Here is a 20,902-nt window from a genome sequence, read left to right on the forward strand (position 1 = left end):
CCATTAAAATTTTGGTCGTCTGATAGATTGTGAGCTGCCTACGAGATGTTAGATTTGTTTCAATATTTGGACGATAGTTGTTCAAAGGTTACTGTAATTAGTGTAGAAATAGGTTGAGCAAATGTTTAATTATATCTTAACAACGAAATTTATGACATAGGATTAATTTTTGACTACAAATAGGAGGATTTTTAGCACTGCTTAATAAATTTTGTAAATATTATTTTCACATTTAATTCTATTTAAAAACAATGATAAAAAAAACTTAACTCTATATGTACCTTGAAAAACGTGATTTATTTTTCTTCTAGAACGGTCTAGGAAACGAAGTATTCTACTAAGTCAGAAGTCTGGATTAAACCACTGAACTATAGTATAGTATATAATGTAACTTGGTATCGCATATCAACCTTTCACAAGAAACTCTACCACAATATCGCATAGCACAAACATATAAAAGTCAAGCTATATGCGTTAAGTTGAACTCGTAACTTAATACAGTCGCATTGCAAAGGATCGTATGTCTACGATTGACCTGAGTTAAATAAATCTTCACTCTCACGGTAGTCCTATAAACTAAATTAAACTAGCTTTCGCCCGCGACTCCGTCCGCGATGCATTAAAAAAAGCATAAGTAAGTAGCTTATATGTTCTTTCAGATCATTCTCTACGTTTATGACAATATAGAGATCCGTACAGCAGTTTAGGCTATAAACTCTAGAAAACATTTATCCACCTAAACTTACGAAAATAAACAAAGCTGTTCCCGTGCGACTTCATCCGCATGAAATAATGAAAATTTTATTTTCTTGTTTATTATACATTTGTCAAATTATCAAATACAAATGTGAAAATGACATTACATGATGACAACCTTACGTCCTTGATGTTGGCAGCAACTTATGGTCTCTTTCCCACATTAGAGTTTTTATCCAAAATATTTATCCCCTAAGTTTAATGGCGTTAAAATATATAGCCTAGAGCGTGACGTAAGTGTAGGGCTTTTTATTAAAAAAATAATTATTTAAAAATATGCTGTAATTGCTGACATCTTAGGCAACAAAGAAGTGTGTTTACGCTTTATTATAATAGTATAAATATATTGCTTTATCGTTATTATAAAGGTAAAATGTAGTCATGATATTTCTGTACAAGGATTCCGTCAGTGGATACCCACGGTTATTCTGTTTTCTTACCGTTGTATATTAGTTGTAGCTCTGTCTAGACTTGGGGCGCCGTTTTTGTTATGATGATGTCATCGTACATAATGCTCTGTATTATTATGCGTACTAACCGGTAAGTTGGCTAAAGTTTGTCTAAATAAGATAGATTAGTTTGACAATACATTTCAGATTTAGTAGTGATGGCTTGTGTATAATCAGACAAATGTTATCGATTTTCGATTTTTATTCTTATAGAACTCGGAATCGATAGGTTTATAGTTATAAATAAAAAAAACACTGTTTATTTAAATTATTAATGACCATGACAAATAATGAGAGTAATGTTTATTACTACTACAGCCGTACGAATCGAATAGGATTTCGCTATTATTTCTGTCATTGTTAAATTCTCTACACTATAATCTATACTAGAATTGTCCACTTAATTAGTTAATAAGAAAATAGTATTTTAGTTGAGTTCGATAATTATTTAAACCGAATATCGGTAGTTCATAATTGTTTGCTATGCGTGTTTGCTACTACGATACCTGTCTATTAAGTACGGCATTTGCCTACATACAAAGTTAATACGATACTTCGTATACGTCATTTATCAAACTAATCTATCTTATTTAGACAAACTATAATGTATTTTAACTGGTAACGAACTAGTCTGTAGAAAATTTAATTTTTCTAGAACATACTCCGATATGTCGAGGATTTTATCAAAACTAAATGCTACAGAAGATTATGTTCACAAAAACCTTTTATTACAAAATCTTTTCTAAAATGTAATCACGAATTATCCTTGTTTTTGAATGGTCTTAAAGGATATCTGCTGTAAGGCCGATCCAAACTATGATTTTAATCTACCCAACGGGAAACAATTCCATAGAGCCTAATAAGAAACTATAGAACATTATGAAGTAACAAGGTTTCGCCAGCGAATCCGTCTGCGTGTAATAAAAAAAGTGCCTATGTGTTCTTCCAGACTAAACTATACCAAATTTCTTTGAAATCCGTTTAACCGTACGCTACAAACTCAAACAAACATTTATCCATCTAAACTTTTGCATTTATAATATTAGTATGAAGTATGATGATACATTATTACGTTATGGTAGGCCGGTCACGCTTTTATAAAAGCAATTCAATCCAAGATTCCGATTTGCGAGTTAATTGTTTAGCAAGGGGAGTGAAATGACAATATCCTTGTAACAAAACAACGCAAGAAGTTGGGGCGTCGTAAGGAAGTGTCCAGTTAGGCCGAGCATCCTCCGTACTTCCTGTGGGCCCCACATTGACCTTATTGTTGACATGAGACACTAATACATGAAATATAAAAATCCAACTAAGAATATAACATGATAAAAAGATATTAAAATGTAAAAGGAAGAAAGTAAATATTTTGGATTTTTAGCATGTTTCTGCCTAAAAGTGTTTGTAAAATTGGTAATTAGTTCTTTATAAGATAACTAGCTGTTTGTAACTATGTCTACGTGAAATGAAAAATAGCCTTTTCTAATCAGTAATAATGTAGCTTTTTAATGATGAAAGAATTTTTGTAATCTGCACAGTTGTTTTTGAGTTGTTTCAATACATACAAATATCCAAAAACACAATTTAATATTAGTATATATTACAGTGATAGGAATTGGTTTTTGTGCTTGTTTAAACAGTAAGAATTCACGGGTTACTGCTATTTGTAAGGTATTTCATGTCCTAATTTAATACGATCACGGATTTTGATGTTCATAACACTTTAACACGAAAAGGTAATTTTAAAATTTATTTCTACAGCAATGACGAAATCAGATTTTGAATTAAGGAAACAAGTGCTTCCTTATATTCTTTCAAACGATGCGTAAATTATCAAGTGTTTTTACATCCGTTCTTTGAGCAATCTTTACTTGAAATCTGAATAGTCAAGGGGGCGGTTTGACGACAGGTGGAAATGGCCCTTCCTATCCTTTTATTAATTAGGACGCCAACTGCGTCTATAAATTTATGAAACCCGTACAAATGTCTTCATACTGAATTCTACGCATTAAACATTGTTACTACGCAGAATATGTTAGAGCGTTATAATACAAAAGGTGTTGCTAGGCAATCGAGTTTGAATAACAAATTAATAAGGATTTAAAGTCTCTTTACTATTAGAACACACCTTTGACGATTCGACACGACGTTCTTTATTGTTTAGTTGCACAACTAACAATAAAGAATGTCGGTAGCTCAAGACAGTAGTTTGAGCACTTGACTTGTAATCTTGGTCGTGGGTTCGAATCCCACTGTACCAATGTGATTTTCTATTTTTAAATTATCATACGTACATAACTTACCGTTCTTACGGCGACAGAAAACATTGATGCATACACATATCGGCGAAGAAATTTAAAGATATGTGTGAAGTCAACCAACCCGCACTGGATTAGCGTGTTTGACTACTAGTCACCACTTATTAGAATGGGCTCCGCGACCCTCGGTGGAAACGAATAGCTGGTGATGGTGATGAACTAAACAGTTTATTTGGTTGAGAAACAAACGACAATCGCACAACTGTTGTGCGATTGTCGTTTGTCAAATTAAGTCAAAGTTGGGTGCCCGCTCTTTCTATTGATAAACATATCGTAGATACTTTGAGATATACAATCTTTTTTAAAAAATCTGCATGATAACATATTTCGTAAGTGCGGTGTGAAACTTCTCTCTTATCAATAGTTTAATATTGATATCTGGCATTGCCCTTTAACATTTCATAAAGCTCTTATCAAGGCAGGAAATTGGACAGTGCGAGAATATGGAAATAAATATATGGAAAACACGCATTATCATGAGTAATTAAATAGTTTGACAAAATGTCTTAGTTTAGCTGACAATATGCTTTGAGAAAAATTAAACAAAAAAATGGAACCCACCTGCAAGCACTACCTTTCGGATTAAATAGAATTATCAAAATCGGCCCACTAGCTGTGGACTTATGCCGTAACACAAAAAAAACATACAGACAAATAGAGTACCTCCTTTTGGGAAGTCGGTCAAAAACAGTCTCATAGTAAATCTGCGTTATCTATAATAACAAAATATTACATCATTAGTGTTATATATCTGATATTATTTACGTTAACCCAATCTGTAGTATTACGATACATTCATAAGTTTACTGAATAACTTGACTTCATATCGTAATTATAAACTCCCGCTACTTTTAGAAGGAACTCTTAGTACATGGTAAGTAAAACAGCAAGTCAATACAGCTGAAAAACATATGTACGTCTACTTCTCCGTTGGTTAAGGGTCCACGCATCTGCAATTGCGAATGTATATGGGCAGTAACGTACGCTGTCCGCGTGGAAATAAAAAAATAGAAAAAAAATATAGCCTATGTCACTCACTGATAACGTAGCTTTTTAACGGTGAAAGAATTTTTGTAATCGGTCTAGTAGTTTTTTAGTTATTTCGATACATAGAAAAATACAAATCTATCCTCTTTATAATAGTAGTAAAGGCATACAAATAACTAAAGGCCGTAGTTTCCTGATATATACCATATGTGACCCCTCTTGTCGGTATGCAAAAACATATGCCCTCTAAGGCCCAAAATATTTCCTTGCCCGCTATTTGGCCCTTGTGTGTGCAATTTTTTGTCCATTCAAAGTACCGTTTTGATGATAAAAACAGGGATCAGAAACATTTCCAAATTTCTGTCATTTGTTAATAAATGTAATTTTGTTAAGATATTTAAATCGGTATAGTTTTAAAGTTTACTCATTACAAGTAAACTATATTTTTTAACAATTTAATATTGGCTTAGTTGTGTAAATTAAATTAGCATTGAGGTGAGAAATAGTCCAAATAAATGTTAAATAAACTTTTTAAATAAACGTCCAATTATTAGTTGTACTTGAAAAAAAAATTAATTAATATTAATTGTATAAGTGTGTTATCTTCAAAGAATAAAAAAATGGCTTCATTACTAATATTGTTTCCATTAGAAATGTAATTATTTAATGCCTTATTTTTAGTTCATAGATAAAGGCACCCTAATTCACTAAATCAAGGGTTCTCGCGGAAGATCAGCGCTGGTACTTCAATTAGAAGAATCCAGCATTTATAGCTGAGCGAGTACCCAATCCTGCCACCATTGCAACGCTAATTTTAAAAAATTCTTTTTTTTTTCATTTCATTAGTTAGGTTTTTCATTATTTTGTGTTTAATTACTTTTGTGATTCATAATTGTAGTGTTGATAAGGATTAAACATTACTTTATTTTATTTATTTATGTAAAATATATGATGCATTAGTTTTAAATGTATCAGCTGTGGGTAATGAAATATTATTCTCCAAATAATTAGAGTATGGTAACCTTGTCATGGTACACCTTCAACTAAATCAAAAAGTAACTTGGGACATAAAAAGTATGAAATCGATTTTCTTTGTTCTTTTCCCATGCATGTTGTTTACACCTGCCTACCTAAGCTTGCGTCACATTCCCACTGGAGGGTAGACTTTTGTCTCTTTCACCCCCGTTCTTTTTTGTTGTTTGTCCTCTTCTACTTTATAACTATAGTCCCTTAAAGTTTTTGTATTCTTCACCCTTATGCGCCATGTGTGTGCATTTCGTGTAGGTGTGGGTACTAGTGATGCACCGATGTTAAAATATAATTATTTACATCGATGTTTTTGGAATCGATAATTTTGTTTATTCGATTTATTTTGAATTTCATTACATTTGTTTTAAATTATTGCCCTTGATTGATCATAAAATGTTAAGAATTGAAAGAGATTTTTTTGCTACACCAAATCTTCCTGAAAAGTATCTTAAGTCTCACACCAGCAAGTTTTCAAAACTCGTAAATCCAAAAATATTTCTGTCAAATTCATACTTCCTTTTTCTTCGGTTGTCAGCTCTCAATGTAGTCCAAGATGTATCGATATTTTGACAAAATATCGATATGAATATCGATAATCCGATCTACCACCCTCTTTTATAAGTGTGGCTACTAAGATTAAAATTTTCTGTCAGTGTGTTTTGAACCCTTACAATGTTCGGGTCCCATACGTAGACATGTTGTAACTTGAAAACTTTTGGCGGGAAAACATGGAGTGTTAGTGCAATTGTTTTGTTTTTAATGTTATTAGTTTTGTTATTGTGAATATGGCTTTTTGTTGGAGTTTGTTAAACTGACGTGATGTTATATGTGTAAGTAATTTATTGAGAACATCATATTTACTTATTTTATTTCATTTTATTAACAGTATTTTTTACAATTTTCTTTATTTCAACTTCTTAAGTAATTAGACGGTAATTATACTTGTGTATATTTTTTCCCTGACTGATAAAAAGGTTTTTTCGCAGATATGTGTCTTATTGTTACCGCTTATAGTCAACAATATTTGGTAGAATTTGTAGTGTGACATGTCTAATTGTACTCTTCCGTATTAAAACTAAACTAAATTTTGTTAGGTTTCTTTTCTATTTATGTAGGTTAGTAAAAAGTAAAAAACCACATAGATTTGATCAACATCGAGTAACCAAATCGTTGATTTGTTTGTGAATTCGATTATCTTACTTTGTACCGTCGAAAGTTTAGATGGATAGATTGATTTTGTTACTACTTTTAGACAACTTATTTAATTGATACTGTCGCTTTTAACTCAAAGCAATACTTCTCGTCAAGACTCAAGTTACGCGCCAATCTATCCATACATCTAGTGACATTGACAGCTGTCAGCTAGGGACGTGTAGTTTATGCCGATAATCTAGAGTTGCGCCAATTCTATAGCACGGTACTAATTTTATTCCTAACACTACCTACCTCGATAAACAATGGGTCTAGTCTGTAAGAAGGTATGGAATATACTACTAAGGGTTTTTTTTTAATTCCGCGCGAACGAAGTCATTCGACAACTAGTCTATACTAAGTAAAACTTTATCAAACTTAGGGGATAAATATTTTGGATAAAACCCCTAACGTGGGAAAGAGACCATAAGTTGCTGCCAACATCAAGGAAGTAAGATTGCCATAGTAAGGTAATTAGTATTTTGACATTTGCAATTAAGAATTTGATAAATGTAAACAATAAAGTCAAGTTTTTATAATTACATGCGGATGAGCCGCACGGGAACAGCTAGTACATATATAAAGATATCACGTTTGCGAAATTACCAATGAATGAGTGTGCGAACTGGTTTCGAATCAGCTGATATGTCCGTCGGTATGCATGAATTACCTTTAAAACATTCTTATTTCTATTCTTACCTCACCGTCGGCGACGATCGGATTATTATTGGTTCTTAAAACCGGTACCGGCTACATTAAACCGGTTATACATTTACCTATACGATTTTGAACTTTAAACTCATAGACATAAAGTATAGAATACATTGTATTGTTGTTAGGGATAGCTTAAACGTCATAGTTCTTGGAAAGCATACGTCTACAAATTGAAGAATGATTGGCGCCATTTTTTGTTCTCGTTGTTACAAATTGTTGATTGGTATTGTTGGCAACCTTCAAGGAATACTGGGTCCTTTAACCCTATGTATACTCGGTACTTTTGAAATTCTTTGTACAGTAATGGACTGACCCTGTATGATTCTAGCGACTTTCCGTTTGTATGGATGTCTATAAAATATCGATATAATGGGTCTTGAACGCGCGTTATCAAAAGCGTGTATTTGAAAACACTCAATGGATATTTAGGGTTGTAATAAATGCTTTTTATTCAATATTTTGACATTTATAGTTAAAAATTTACTTAAATTAATCAATCAAATATGGGGGTCGCCAGTGGATAATCTTTGTTAGATCTTAGGGGGGAGGGAATACCTACCCTACCTTTTTGGATTCTCTACGAGGGGCAAATGCCTCCTCCTGGCGACGCATTTATTGACAAACTGACTGTTGCCCCCGACTTCCTCCAGGCAATATTAAAATAAAAAGGAGCCTATAAGGAAATAATATAAAGTAGATAATATGCCCGTCTATGTCAGCTACCCTCCAGTGAAATTCCGGGCGAAATCGGCCGTTTCGGAGATTACGTGGAGCAAACGCGGCTTGCGGACAGACAGACAACATTTTTGTTAAATGCGATTTTTGTTATTAGTAACGTAAATACATCATCTTCTTAAGTATTTTTCTTTTGATATTTCAAACAGACATTCCAGTTTTATTATATGTAAAGATTAGCTTTTTTTAATGTACAAATACAAAACATTCTCACTGGTGGTCTTTCGGGGTATTTTACTTACAAGATAAAGTCATTAACATGGCAAGATTTTTGATAAGAACGGGTCTCTCTTGTTTTTATCTGTATAAGAGAAACTTTAAATGTTATGCATTGTTAATTAACATACGGACAGAAATATTTTATCTCAGTTTAATTTATGTGAGGTAAAGCGTTTTGTTTTCTAATTTCCAATTGTAATAAAAACAGAATTGATTGGTAGGTTACAAGGATGCTTTACGTTTACCCCAAGGTACTTCTAAAACAAATGGTAATACAATTTCGCATGAAATGATACTAGCTTTAACCCGTAACTCCGTCCGCGTGGAATTAAGAAAAACAAAAGAGAGTAGCCTATCTGTTCTACCAGACTATCCTCTATATCTATACCAACATAGAAATCCGTTCAGCCGTTTACGTTACAAACTAACAAACATCCGATGTAATATTTACGTATGTTTACAGACGTAGCGGCTATGAGTCAGACACGAGCGAGTATTCAGAGGACTCGACGGCGTACGACGATGCGCCGACTACAACCAAAGGTGCTGGGCAGAGGAAGAATATCAACAGAGGTCGATGGACCAAGGAGGAGGTGATTATCTTTGTTACACCTCCTTTATCACTAAGATGTCAATAGATAGAAAAGGAACGCACTGTACTAAAACATAAAAGTTATTTTAACATATAAGCACTATAGGGCCGGCTCGCCATGTGCAATACAACGACCACACAAGACAGCCGTGAAGTGTGAAGACAGAGTGTGTGACGCTTCCTCTTCCTGTCCCTTCTTCTAAGGAAAAGGTGGAAAGGGAAAATAGATTTCATGGCGTAGTAGACAGATAGGGGAATCCTCTTTATGTGTGTGTCTTCTTCCGTCAATTAAGAGTAGGCAACGCATTTGCTATTACGGATGTCTATGGGCAGCGGTCGCTTCTGTATTCGGCGAATTCAGAAAGCCACTCGCTCATTTGCCATCTATACTAATATTATAAAGAGGAAAGATTTTTATTTTTGTATGTATTGAAATAACTCAAAAACTAATTGGACGATTTCAAAAATTCTTTCACCATTAGAGAGGTAATTTGTCAGTGCGTAACATAGGTTAACCTTTTATTAATTCATTATTTCACGGGGACGAAGTCTCATGTAACAGCTATTCTAATAATATTTAAAAAAAAGGTCACAACAAAACAGTGTAGATTACATATAACTTAGTGCCTAATTATTTTTAAGCCTTTTAATTAATAAAAGCCTTCCGTTTAAAATCTATCTAATCTGTTATATCTGTTTGTTTTTATACAAAGAAAAAAATGTCTTATTTCCAGGATAAAAGGCTCAAAACGTATGTAAGGATGTACAGTGAGAATTGGGAGCTGATTGCTGCGCAGTTTCCAGACCGCTCCGATGTGCAATGCCAGCAGAGGTGGACGAAGGTCGTCAATCCTGAACTAGTCAAGGGGCCATGGACCAAGGAGGTATGTAATTCTACCGTTATAAGTTTTTTTTTCTAAATTTGAAAACTTGACCCTGGCCACTATATTGTATAGGTTATAAGTCGTGGTATTTTGTGCCCTATTTTCGCCTATTTGGCGCTGATTGTAAAGATTTGTTGCGGTGTTGGAAACTCGAACTAATAGAAAAAGTATTAGTTGACAGTAATATTAAATGTTCGAAATTTGAAAAATGACTATAAATTCGAAATGCAACTAAAGCTGTCATTGTCATTGTTTTTATAGTGTTCTAAATTCAAAAACTCGAAGTAAACGTCTCTTATTTGTCACATTTCCTGTAATTTTGCGCATATTTTGAGATAAAGTTATAAGGTATGAAAAAGTTAGATTACTTTAAAGTTTAAAGTAGGTTAATATTTTGAACAATCGAAACTGCAACAGATAATAAATTCGAGCAATATTACTGTTTTCTGGAGTAAAATTGTATTTTAATTCAGATGACTAAGAGATTATCATAAAGTACCCTTGTCCTTGAGGGTCGGCATAGTATTTGCTGCTCTTTCATACATCTATTAGCTGTCATATCTGAATCCCTATAGCATATCTTTCACACAGTTCATCCATACTTCTTCCTCAACCTTAGTAGCTGTAATAATGTCCTTGAGATTAGTACCAAAAGAGAAAGTTACTTTATTCTACTGGTTTGTCCGGGATGCATCTCAACATAGACTTATAGCTAACAAACCGGTTTGAAGTGTTTGATTTGAGTCCCGGTTTTAAGAACGTTTGAATATTAGAGCAATACCGATAGAAAGTTATTGAGTAAAAAGTTACAATGTCAGTGAAAAATGTTACCTCTGTTTTTGTAAAGTTATTACTGCTTTTCCTTATCCCTATAATGCTAATATGAATCGCATTATACAAAATCCTTGAATCTGTTCAAATGTACAGACAGCAATAAATTAGTACATAGATAATACAGTTCTACTATTTTTTTTTTATTTATAAAGGACTAGCTTTCGCTCGCCCGTTCGCGTCTAATTAAAAAAAAACAAAAGTGTTTTCACACACAAACCAAATTTCATCGAAATCCGTTCAGCCGTTTAGGCTACAAACTCTAACAAACATCCATCCATCCATCTATCCATCTGTCTAAACTAAGTACTGCTCTTACTCCCTCGTGTGAAACTTCTAGGTGTTCTAATATTTCGTAATTTCTGTAGTATTACGTAAATTCACACGCTTATGATCTTACCGCTAAATGATAACGGTTTGTTACCTCAGAGTGTACAAACAGAACAGGCCGTTGACACTTGTAATGTTTACGTTTTCACTGGGAAGAGATTTTTTTTACGTACGAGAAGTTACTTTTAAAACACCGCTTTATTTATGTAATCTACACTAATATTATAAAGAGGAAACATTTGTATTATTGTATGTATTGAAATAACTCAAAAACTAAAGTTAGTATTAAATAACTAGCTGTTGCTTGCGACTTCGCCCACGTGAAAATATAGCCTATGTTACTAACAGATAAATTACCTTTCTATATTCTATTGAATAATACAATTGTGAATACAAGTACAGCCAGCATCATATGAACACAGTTGACGGTCACTACACTTAAGTTGACAATTACACAAGTACAGCCAGCGTCATGTAAACACAGTTGACGGTGACTACACTTAAATGTACAATAACATATATCTGTTATTTACAAGTACAGTCAGCGTCATATGAACATAGTTGACGGTCACTACACTTAAGTTGACAATTACACAAGTACAGCCAGCGTCATGTAAACACAGTTGACGGTGACTACACTTAAATGTACAATAACATATATCTGTTATTTACAGGTACAGTCAGCGTCATATGAACATAGTTGAATGTGACTGTACTCAAATGCACAATTACACACCTCTGTCTATCCGATGAGTCAGGGTTCAATAACACTTGTGCATTTGCACGCCCATTCTAATGTGTTAACTTACCCGTTCCTCCTCTATCCCTTGTATTTGTATCAGGGTTGTTGTATTTATTCGGGTAAATTGGTATCATTTCACTATTAGTGATGGATGGATGTTAGGTTGTACCTTCAAGGCAGCTCAATGGAGCTCTATGGAATTTGGCACAGATATAATACATTCTAGAAGCAGACCATAGACAAGTTTTTTTTTTATAAATTTCCTACAAATGCAGTCGCGAGCAAAAGCTAGTTTTATGAATTTTTACAGTGATGAAAGATCTATCGCCATTAGTATTTGTTAAAAGTTTAATGTAAAAAGTAGAGTCCCTTTTATTTATTTACTACTTGTCGCCAGCGGCTCCGTCCGCAAGAAATTAAAAAAAAACTGCCTATGTGTTCCAGACTATCCTCTACATCTATACCAAATTTCGTCGAAATCGGTTCAGCCGTTTAGACTACAAACTCTAACAAACATCCATCTAAACTTTCGCATTTATAATATTAGTATGATGTATTATTTCGCCAATTATACAGGATGATATAAATATGTGCTAAGTACCAGCATGTCCCATTCATGTTTTTTTTTAAATAGCACACGTCAAATGACATTCTAACAAATAATACGTCTTCTGAGAGTTTATGAATGAATCCATTGTTAGATGATACGCGGTACGCATAAAATTGATATCGTACTAGGGTTACCGACTGACCATTTTGGACTTTAGACTTACATGGAAACAAATGCTTAAAACATGCTCAATTTGTTACTGTTTTATTTAGTAGCATTCGCCCGCGACTCTGTCCGTGTTGAATTAAACATAAACAAAATTAACTATGTGTGTCTCCAGTACTACTAATACCTCTATACAAATATGGCAAATTTCATCGAAATCCATTCAGCAGTTTAGGCTACAAACTAATAAATTCCCATTTATGTTATTATTAAGATATATAAATAATTAATTCGACATTCATTGTTAAAAAAAAAATAAGTTTCATAACATGTTTTTGTAATTCAAACGTAAGCTTAGACAACACATTGACAGCCCTTATCGAAATATTCGAAACTATTACTATCAGAGCATTATGTCATGTCATGCCATGCCTTCCTCGGATAAACTGGCGTCCTTGAATCTAGGTGACGTCATAACAGATGATTAAATCGTTCTTATGCTATTTGCATTCGTCTGACATTTAAATACCCTGTGTATCTTAAAATAATATTTAAATTTGCTTATTTTGGTGATGGAATTTGATTATGCTGCGAAATATATCTATACTATTATAATAAAGTGTAAACACACTTCTTTGTTGCCTAAGATGTCAGCAATTACAGCATATTTTTGAATAGTTCTTTTTTTAATAAAAAGCCCTACATTTACGTCACGCTTTAGGCTATATATTTTCACGCAATTAAATTTAGGTATAAATATTTTGGATAAAATTCCAATGTGGGAAAGAGACCATAAGTTGCTGCCAACATCAAGGCAGCAATTGTTATTTGTGCATTTGAATTTTGACATTTCATGCGGATAAATAACTAAAAATCGAGCAGTGTTCGCACCTCCATATAAGAATCAAAGAGGGACTAAACAGTTGTGCAATAGTTTAGTTTTTGGTGTTCGCAAGCTGTAAAACTTGTATGTTCAATTCGATATAGGAAGTGGACAATTATTGTGATTTGGTAAAAACATGGTCCAGTATTAAAAATAACAAGGATCTGTAAACTATGAATTTACTGGTTTTCCTTCCTGTAGATATCCTTTACATGTATTGAATATAAATGCTAGAACATTACGATATGTGTCATAAAACAGCAATAAAGATTTACGATCTATTTGTATTATGAATGGTTGGCAAATGTGTAACATATGCTAATCTATTTTATAACCATTATTTACTACATGTCCTTCTCACTCTTTATGTGGAAAGAGAGAGAACGGTATAGTTTTCAGATATAAGCAATGTTTATTATAACCACGTGTAAACCTACGCGATCTCACGTCCGTTACTGGAATGCAATTTGGTTTTGATGACATCATTCTACGGATATTGGGGTTTTTGTCGATACATTATGTATATCATACTTAATACTAATGTTATAAATGCGAAAGTTTAGATGGATGTTTGTTAGAGTTTGCTGAACGGATCTCGATGAAATTAGGTATAGATTTAGTAATCTGGAAGTACACATATACTCTCTTGTTTTTACCACGCGTACGGAGTCGCGGGCGAAAGCTAGTATCATCTATACTAATATTTTTAAATTTTACTATGTATTGAAATAACACAAGAACTACTAGGCCGATTTCAAAAATTCTTTCACTTACAAAAAGGTACGTTGTCTCTTAGTAACATAGGCTATATGTTTAACTATGTTTTTGAAATCCACGTGGACAAAGTCGCCAGCAATAGTTAGTCTTAAATATGGATAATATGTCTCAGCTGATCGTGTTTTTTTTCCACCCACACAAACCAGCTCACCTTGCGATGTAACGTATTTTCGTATGGCTCACGATTCTTTTATTTAGTTTTTTACTGTATTAAATTATTATTATTTGACATTAATTCGATAAAGGTGCGGTTGAATGATGCTTGGAAAATTTTATGGACACTAAACGTTAACATTTTTAACACAACAATTACACTAACAGCCTAACAAATAAACGTGGTAAAAAGTTAATTTGGAAAAAACTGATTATAAGCAGAAATTTGTACTAATATTTGTTTATACTTAGTTTGTTAGAAATTGACAAGCAAAAGGTTAGCGTGGTATGGACATGTTATGCGACGAGACGATGGGGACATAAACCTGAAAATGTTGAGATTGAATGTGAATGGCTACAAAATAAGAGTAAGACCGAAGAAAGTATGGATGGATTGTGTGAAAGAGGATATGTTTAAGAAAGGAGTGGATTCAGATGTGACGGCTGATAGAGATGTATGGAAGAGCAGCACATACTGTGTCGACCCTCCGTAAGGGATAAGGGCAAGTTGATGACTCAGTTTATTCTTAAGTTTAACTTCGCGTTTATTTGCAAGGCTGTTATAGACAAGTATTAAAATTGGTTCTAACATTTAATATAAATTAAAGAGTAGTCCTAATTTTTTTCCCTATATTTTATGTTACAGGAAGACGAAAAAGTCATGGAACTGGTCGCCAAATACGGTCCGAAGAAATGGACACTTATAGCTCGACATTTAAAAGGAAGGATAGGAAAACAATGCAGGTTGGTACAGAAATATACGATCATACTTGAACTTCTCTTTAATATTTTACTATATCTATGCTATTATAATAAAGCTTATACACTCAACTTTGTGGCGTAAGATGTTTGCAATCACTGCGTATTTTTAAAAACTTCTTTCTTTAATAAAAAGCCCTACAGTTACGCCACGCTTTAGGATATTCATTTTAATGTTACTTGATTGTTAAAAAACTTCGTGTGGGAAAGGGACCATAAACTACAAGCTGCCAACATCAAGGAAGCAAGGTTGTCATGGTACCGATTATTGTTATCCAACGACTTTCGTTGTCATTTGTACATTGAAATTTAGACATTATCAAATTTTAAATTTCACAAATTTAAAGAATGAAATAAAGTTTTTATATTTTCATGCGGATAATGCCGCAAGGGAACAGCTTGTATTAAATAAATTGAAATCCAACCTATTAAATTTCCAGAGAACGTTGGCACAATCATCTGAACCCATCAATAAAGAAGACAGCGTGGACGGACCACGAAGACAGAGTGATATATCAAGCACACAAACAACTCGGCAATCAGTGGGCGAAGATCGCTAAACTCCTGCCGGGCAGGTGAGTAGACAGTTATTCCCAACCGTCACCCTATCTGTCCCCACGTGGGAATAACAAGTTTCATGCGCCCCACCTTTCAGTCACACTATTACCAATAAGGTGAAAGATGGAACCGTTTTGAAATAAAATAACTTCTAACCGTCCCCTCGTCGCAAAAGGTGGGACGGCTGAAGCTTTTTACCATATTCTCTTCTGTCTCCCTATGGGGACAGAGCGGGATGACGGTTGGGAGTAATCCAGCAGAACACCGTAATCCTAAATTACATTCCAAAAGTTAAAGAAATTTAACAACAGTCTTCACCATTTATGGTAAATTAATAAAATTTAAAGAAATAATATAATAATAGCCGCCATTTTTTTAACTTTTCCAGGACAGATAATGCGATAAAAAACCACTGGAATTCAACAATGAGGAGGAAATACGAGCCAGATATATTGGACAGCTTCGAGAACATTCGCCGCAAGCAGGCGCGCGCCAAGAGCCGGGAGCACGCGGAGAACGCCGACACCAGCAACGTGCAAATACTATACAATGAAGTAAGTTATGTTGAAAAGGTCAATTCGACTGTTTTTTTTAAATCGGTCCTGATGGTGTAAGAATTTTTGAAATGGGTCCAGTAGTTTTTGAGTTATTTCAACATATACAGATGCAAGTTTTTCTTATAAGGTAGTAAACGAGCAAGCGGTCATCTAAATAAGTCAAAATGTCGGCTAGAGCTAGCTCGATATCAGAATTACTATCTCTCGAGATCATGTGTGGACGGTCATTGGTAAAGTTGGATGCCAGGAATACATTCACAATACTCCTCAGTCAGGATATCATCGATCTACCAAGCTCATATCGTTCAAACAATGTTCTCAACGATCCCTATCTATACTATTATAATAAAGCGTAAACACACACTTCTTTGTTGCCTAAGATATCAGCAATCACAGCATATTTTTGAATAACTCTTTTTTTAATAAAAAGCCCCACACTTATATTTTTTCACGCCATTAAACTTAGGGATAAATACTTTTATCCAAAATGTGGGAAAGAGACCAGTTGTTGCCAACATCAAGAAAGAAAGATTGCTAAGGTTGTCATCATGTCATGTCATTTTGACATTTGCAATTGATAATTTGACAAATGTAAACAATAAAATGAAATTTATTTTATTTGCGGATGAAGTCGCATGGGAACTAGTTTTCAGAATAATCTAAGTTCTCTCGAAAGTCACTTGGCGGCGCTCTTATTCTAATTATGATTTAAATTCAAATTGATTTCTTCTGATTTCGACATATATATAAAAAAAATGTTTGTATTTCAGCAGAGTTGGACGGATCCATTCAACGAATCGATACAGAGTAATACATCGTCCAGTGCGCCTTCGAAGCAAGTGCAGCACTTCAGGCAGCTGCTGAAGGAGCAGCTTGCCCTGCGGCCGCGCTCGCCGCGCTCGCCGCGCTCCCCGCCGCGCCGCCTCGTCGCCGTCGACACCGTAGAGATAGTCGAGTCACCTTTCAAGTCAGTATAATAAGGCATATGCATGTATTTTTTTCTTTTTTTAAACGATTCTACTTGTTATAAAATAACCGAAAAAAATTGACGCTAAAATATTATATATAGATAAGCCACTTGCTTCGACCAATATTGTGCGTTTTAGAACTTAGCGAGGGAATTTGAAAAAAGACACTTTTTAATGATTAAATTTTGCCACTAAATTACACTATATTAAAAAAAAATCTTTGCAGGAATGTTTTTATAGTTCTAAAGTATACTTAAAAAAAGTTTGGTACAATTTGGCGTCATATGCATATTGCCTATTCTGAAGAGGAAAGTAAGAGTTTTTTTTACTATTGTAATTTAAGATAAATGTTTGTATTAGGATCTTTTCATAATAGTTAATGGCGGGAATGACTAATGTAACTATAGTATATTTTTTTAGAAATACGGAAAATAAAAAAAAAATATAATAGAATGATTACGCTACGTAACGTAAGATACATATACATATAATAAAACGAACAGTCCGCAAACTTCGTTAGCATGGAATAAAAAAAATGTCGTCTATATTCCCGTGTGCTTCTTACCAGATATCTTCCAAAGTCCCGTCCAAATCGGTCCACCCGATCCAGAGATAGCGGTCTGGTCGCCATTTTGACAGCACTCATATGTAAAGATAAAGATAGATTAATCCTTAATTTGACTAGAAAAAAGGATTAGACCTTAAAGTTTCCTGAAAGAGGATATGCTTAGGAATGAATTTAGATATGACGGCTGATAGTGATGTATGGAAGAGTATACTATGTCTACCCACTTGGGACAAGGGCAACCTGATTTTTGTCAAAGTTAGTTTTTAAATTAATTTTGACGTTTTCTATTTTCAGATATGTAAACATTGATTCTCTACCTGACTCTCCGATCAAAAGCTATTTATCACAAGCCACAACTTCAGATAATCAATCTGTGAATTCAAGTACAAGTAAGTAATATATTTATTTTCATACTCTGCTCTACATGTATGCCAAATTTTATCTAGATCCGTTCAGTCGTTTATGCTACAAACTCTAACAAACATCCATCCATTTAAACTTTCGCATTTATAATATTAGTAAGATTACTAGCTTTTACACGCCATTCCGTCTGCCAGGATTATAAAAAAACAAAAGTAAATATCTGATGTGTTCTTTCAGATAGTTCTGTATATCTATGGTTTTCATGTAGACTCATTCAGCAGTTTAGGCTAACAAAAATCCATCCATCTAAACTTTCGCATTTATAATATTAACTAGCTTTCGCCCGCGACTTCGTCCTCGTGGAATAAAAAAAAAACCAACAGACAAATTGTCGGTCAAAAAGTGGAAAGCCTATGTATTCTCCCGGACTATGTCAAATTGCATAGAGATTCGTTCAGTCGTTTAGGCTACAAACTAACAAACATACATCCATCTAAACATTCGTCTTTATATTATTAATAAGGTAATATAAACGTTATATAACAATTTTCCAGCGAGGTACGCGCTGGAGGCGGGCTGCAAGGAGATCGAGGTGCCGTCGGTGTACGTGTCGCCCAAGAAGAGCGCGGAGTGCAGTCCGCCGCCCATCCTGCGTCGCCGCGCCAAGCGACCGCACGCACACACCGCACACACCGCACACACCGCACACACAGCCAATGTATGACACTTATTGTTCACTATTTAAGGCCTCGTCCCACCACCGGCTGATAGAGGCTCAGATAGCTTGTTTTTTTTACACAATAAGGTGGCAAATGAGCAACCGCCCACCTAAATCGACGTACATAAAGAGGATATTTCCCCTTTCTATGCGTCTCCTCCACCGTCAATTCCTCTTTCCCATCCACCCTTTCCTTATAAGAAAGAGTTGGAACGGAAAAGGTAGTAAAATAGGGCCTCCGGCACCACGCTGATCAGACTGTAAGTGGAATTGCTCCCACTTCACGCCTGTGTTGTGTGGTCGTGGTATTCTACCACTGTAAAATATGTCAGATAAGGTAACACAATTCGATATTTCCATCACATATTTTACACGTTCGATTCCTATCAGACTATTTACAATTTGGTAGATGCTCTTAGAGTTTGCCCTACCTAATTCTTGTAAATTGTCTGATAACAATCCAACGTCTGAAATATGTAATGGAAACATCTGATTTTGGTACTCTGTCAGTGACGTCACTTTTAAGCTATCTGAGCCTCTATCAGCCAGTGGTGGGACAGCCTCTTAGTGTCTTAATTCAAGTTGTTTAGTTATTAATCACTTACAAGTTTGTCACATTATGATATACTAGCTTTTTATCACGACTTTGTCCGCGTGAAATTAAACAAATCGTAAACAATGTAGCATATATTACTGATAGTTTTTTTATTGGTGAAAGAATTTTTTAAATCTTACAAAAAGATCTTTCCTCTTTATATTAGTATAGATTGTGTTTTGTACTTTGACTTTTAACTATGGCCTAGTCACCCCATACTTAGGGTAGCTACGAGTCCCTCGGTGGGGACATATAGTGAGCTGGTGAAGATGATGTGTTTTGTACATTCCAGACGTGGTCGGAGGCGATCGCCAAGGCCTTAGAGCCGAAGGAGTCAGGAGTGACGCCCATCAAGGCGCTGCCCTTCAGCCCCTCGCAGTTCCTCAACTCGCCCGCCGCCGCCTCCTTCGCGCACTTCGACTCCACGCCGCTCAGGACATATGGAAAGGTATTATACTTACAGAACTATCTTTAATTCTTTCGGTTTCTGTTTCGGAATAAATTCTTTAATTTCGGTTTCAGCTTAAATATAGCCTTTTTGTCTATTGTTGCGATTTCGCCGGCGTGAAATTAAAAAAAATGATTAATTTTTTTTTTGATTTCACATATTTTTTCACGTTTTTTTTTATTTCACTATCGTACTAATCGTTCTAACGGTGAAATTTTTTAAATCGGCCCAGTAGTTTTTGAGTTATTTCATGATATACAAAACTACAAATCTTTCGTCTTTATAATATTAGCATTGATGTGATTTTTATGTCTACAAAAATCAAATAATTTTGTATCTATTGAAAATCGCGGAATATAAATTACAACGCTTTTGATCTGTCGATTAAGAATCCTGTGTTAGAATTTTTTATAGTATACTGAATTTCAATACATCATAAATATGTTTTCTAAAATTTCTGTTTGGGTTCGAAACAGAGCAAAGCCGAGTAAAAAAACAGAGCAGACATTTTATCTATAGACGATATCCTTATCTATACTAATATTATAAAGACGAAAGATTTGTATTTTGTATGTATTCGATTTACGTAAAAATTACTGGGCCGATTTTAAAAATTCTTTCACCGTTAGAAAGGTACTTTATCTGTGAGTAACAGGGTATATTATTATTATTTCTTAATTTCACGCGGGCGAAGTCGCGAGCCACAGCTATATTTTGTTACTTTCAATTTAATTTCTTATTAGTTTTTTTAAATTTTAAAGTCGGATTTCTGTTTGTTTTATAAAAGAACTAGCTTCCGCCCGCGACTCCGTCCGCGCGGAATTAAAAAAAAACAAATGCAAGTAGCCTATGTGTTCTTCCAGACTATTCTTTACATCTATGCCAATTTTATTAAAATCCGTTCTGCCGTTTAGGCTACAAACTCTAACAAACATCCATCCATCCATCCATCCATCCATCTATCTAAACTTTCGCATTTATAATATTAGTACGATTTAGTGTTAAATAAGTTATTATATGTTTTCCAGGAGTGGAGCGCGAGTCCGCTGCTGCAGACGCCGACGCC

At 34.4% G+C, this 20,902-nt stretch overlaps 1 protein-coding gene across 1 annotated transcript in view; it reads left to right on the plus strand.

Annotated features, from left to right (window-relative positions):
- LOC106110522 (myb-related protein B) overlaps positions 1-20,902 on the plus strand; it is a 41,055-nt gene that overhangs the window by 18,023 nt on the left and 2,130 nt on the right. Inside the window, exons 3-12 of the mRNA XM_013292378.1 lie at positions 8,859-8,988; positions 9,722-9,871; positions 14,949-15,046; positions 15,502-15,636; positions 16,008-16,173; positions 16,947-17,143; positions 18,007-18,101; positions 18,630-18,793; positions 19,681-19,836; positions 20,865-20,899. Of these exons, the coding sequence (XP_013147832.1) occupies positions 8,859-8,988; positions 9,722-9,871; positions 14,949-15,046; positions 15,502-15,636; positions 16,008-16,173; positions 16,947-17,143; positions 18,007-18,101; positions 18,630-18,793; positions 19,681-19,836; positions 20,865-20,899 (1,326 nt within the window). The remainder of the gene's footprint in view (positions 1-8,858; positions 8,989-9,721; positions 9,872-14,948; positions 15,047-15,501; positions 15,637-16,007; positions 16,174-16,946; positions 17,144-18,006; positions 18,102-18,629; positions 18,794-19,680; positions 19,837-20,864; positions 20,900-20,902) is intronic.

This window comes from Papilio polytes, unplaced genomic scaffold, assembly GCF_000836215.1.
Source record: "Papilio polytes unplaced genomic scaffold, Ppol_1.0 DF824225.1, whole genome shotgun sequence".
Classification (NCBI taxonomy): Eukaryota; Metazoa; Arthropoda; class Insecta; order Lepidoptera; family Papilionidae; genus Papilio; species Papilio polytes.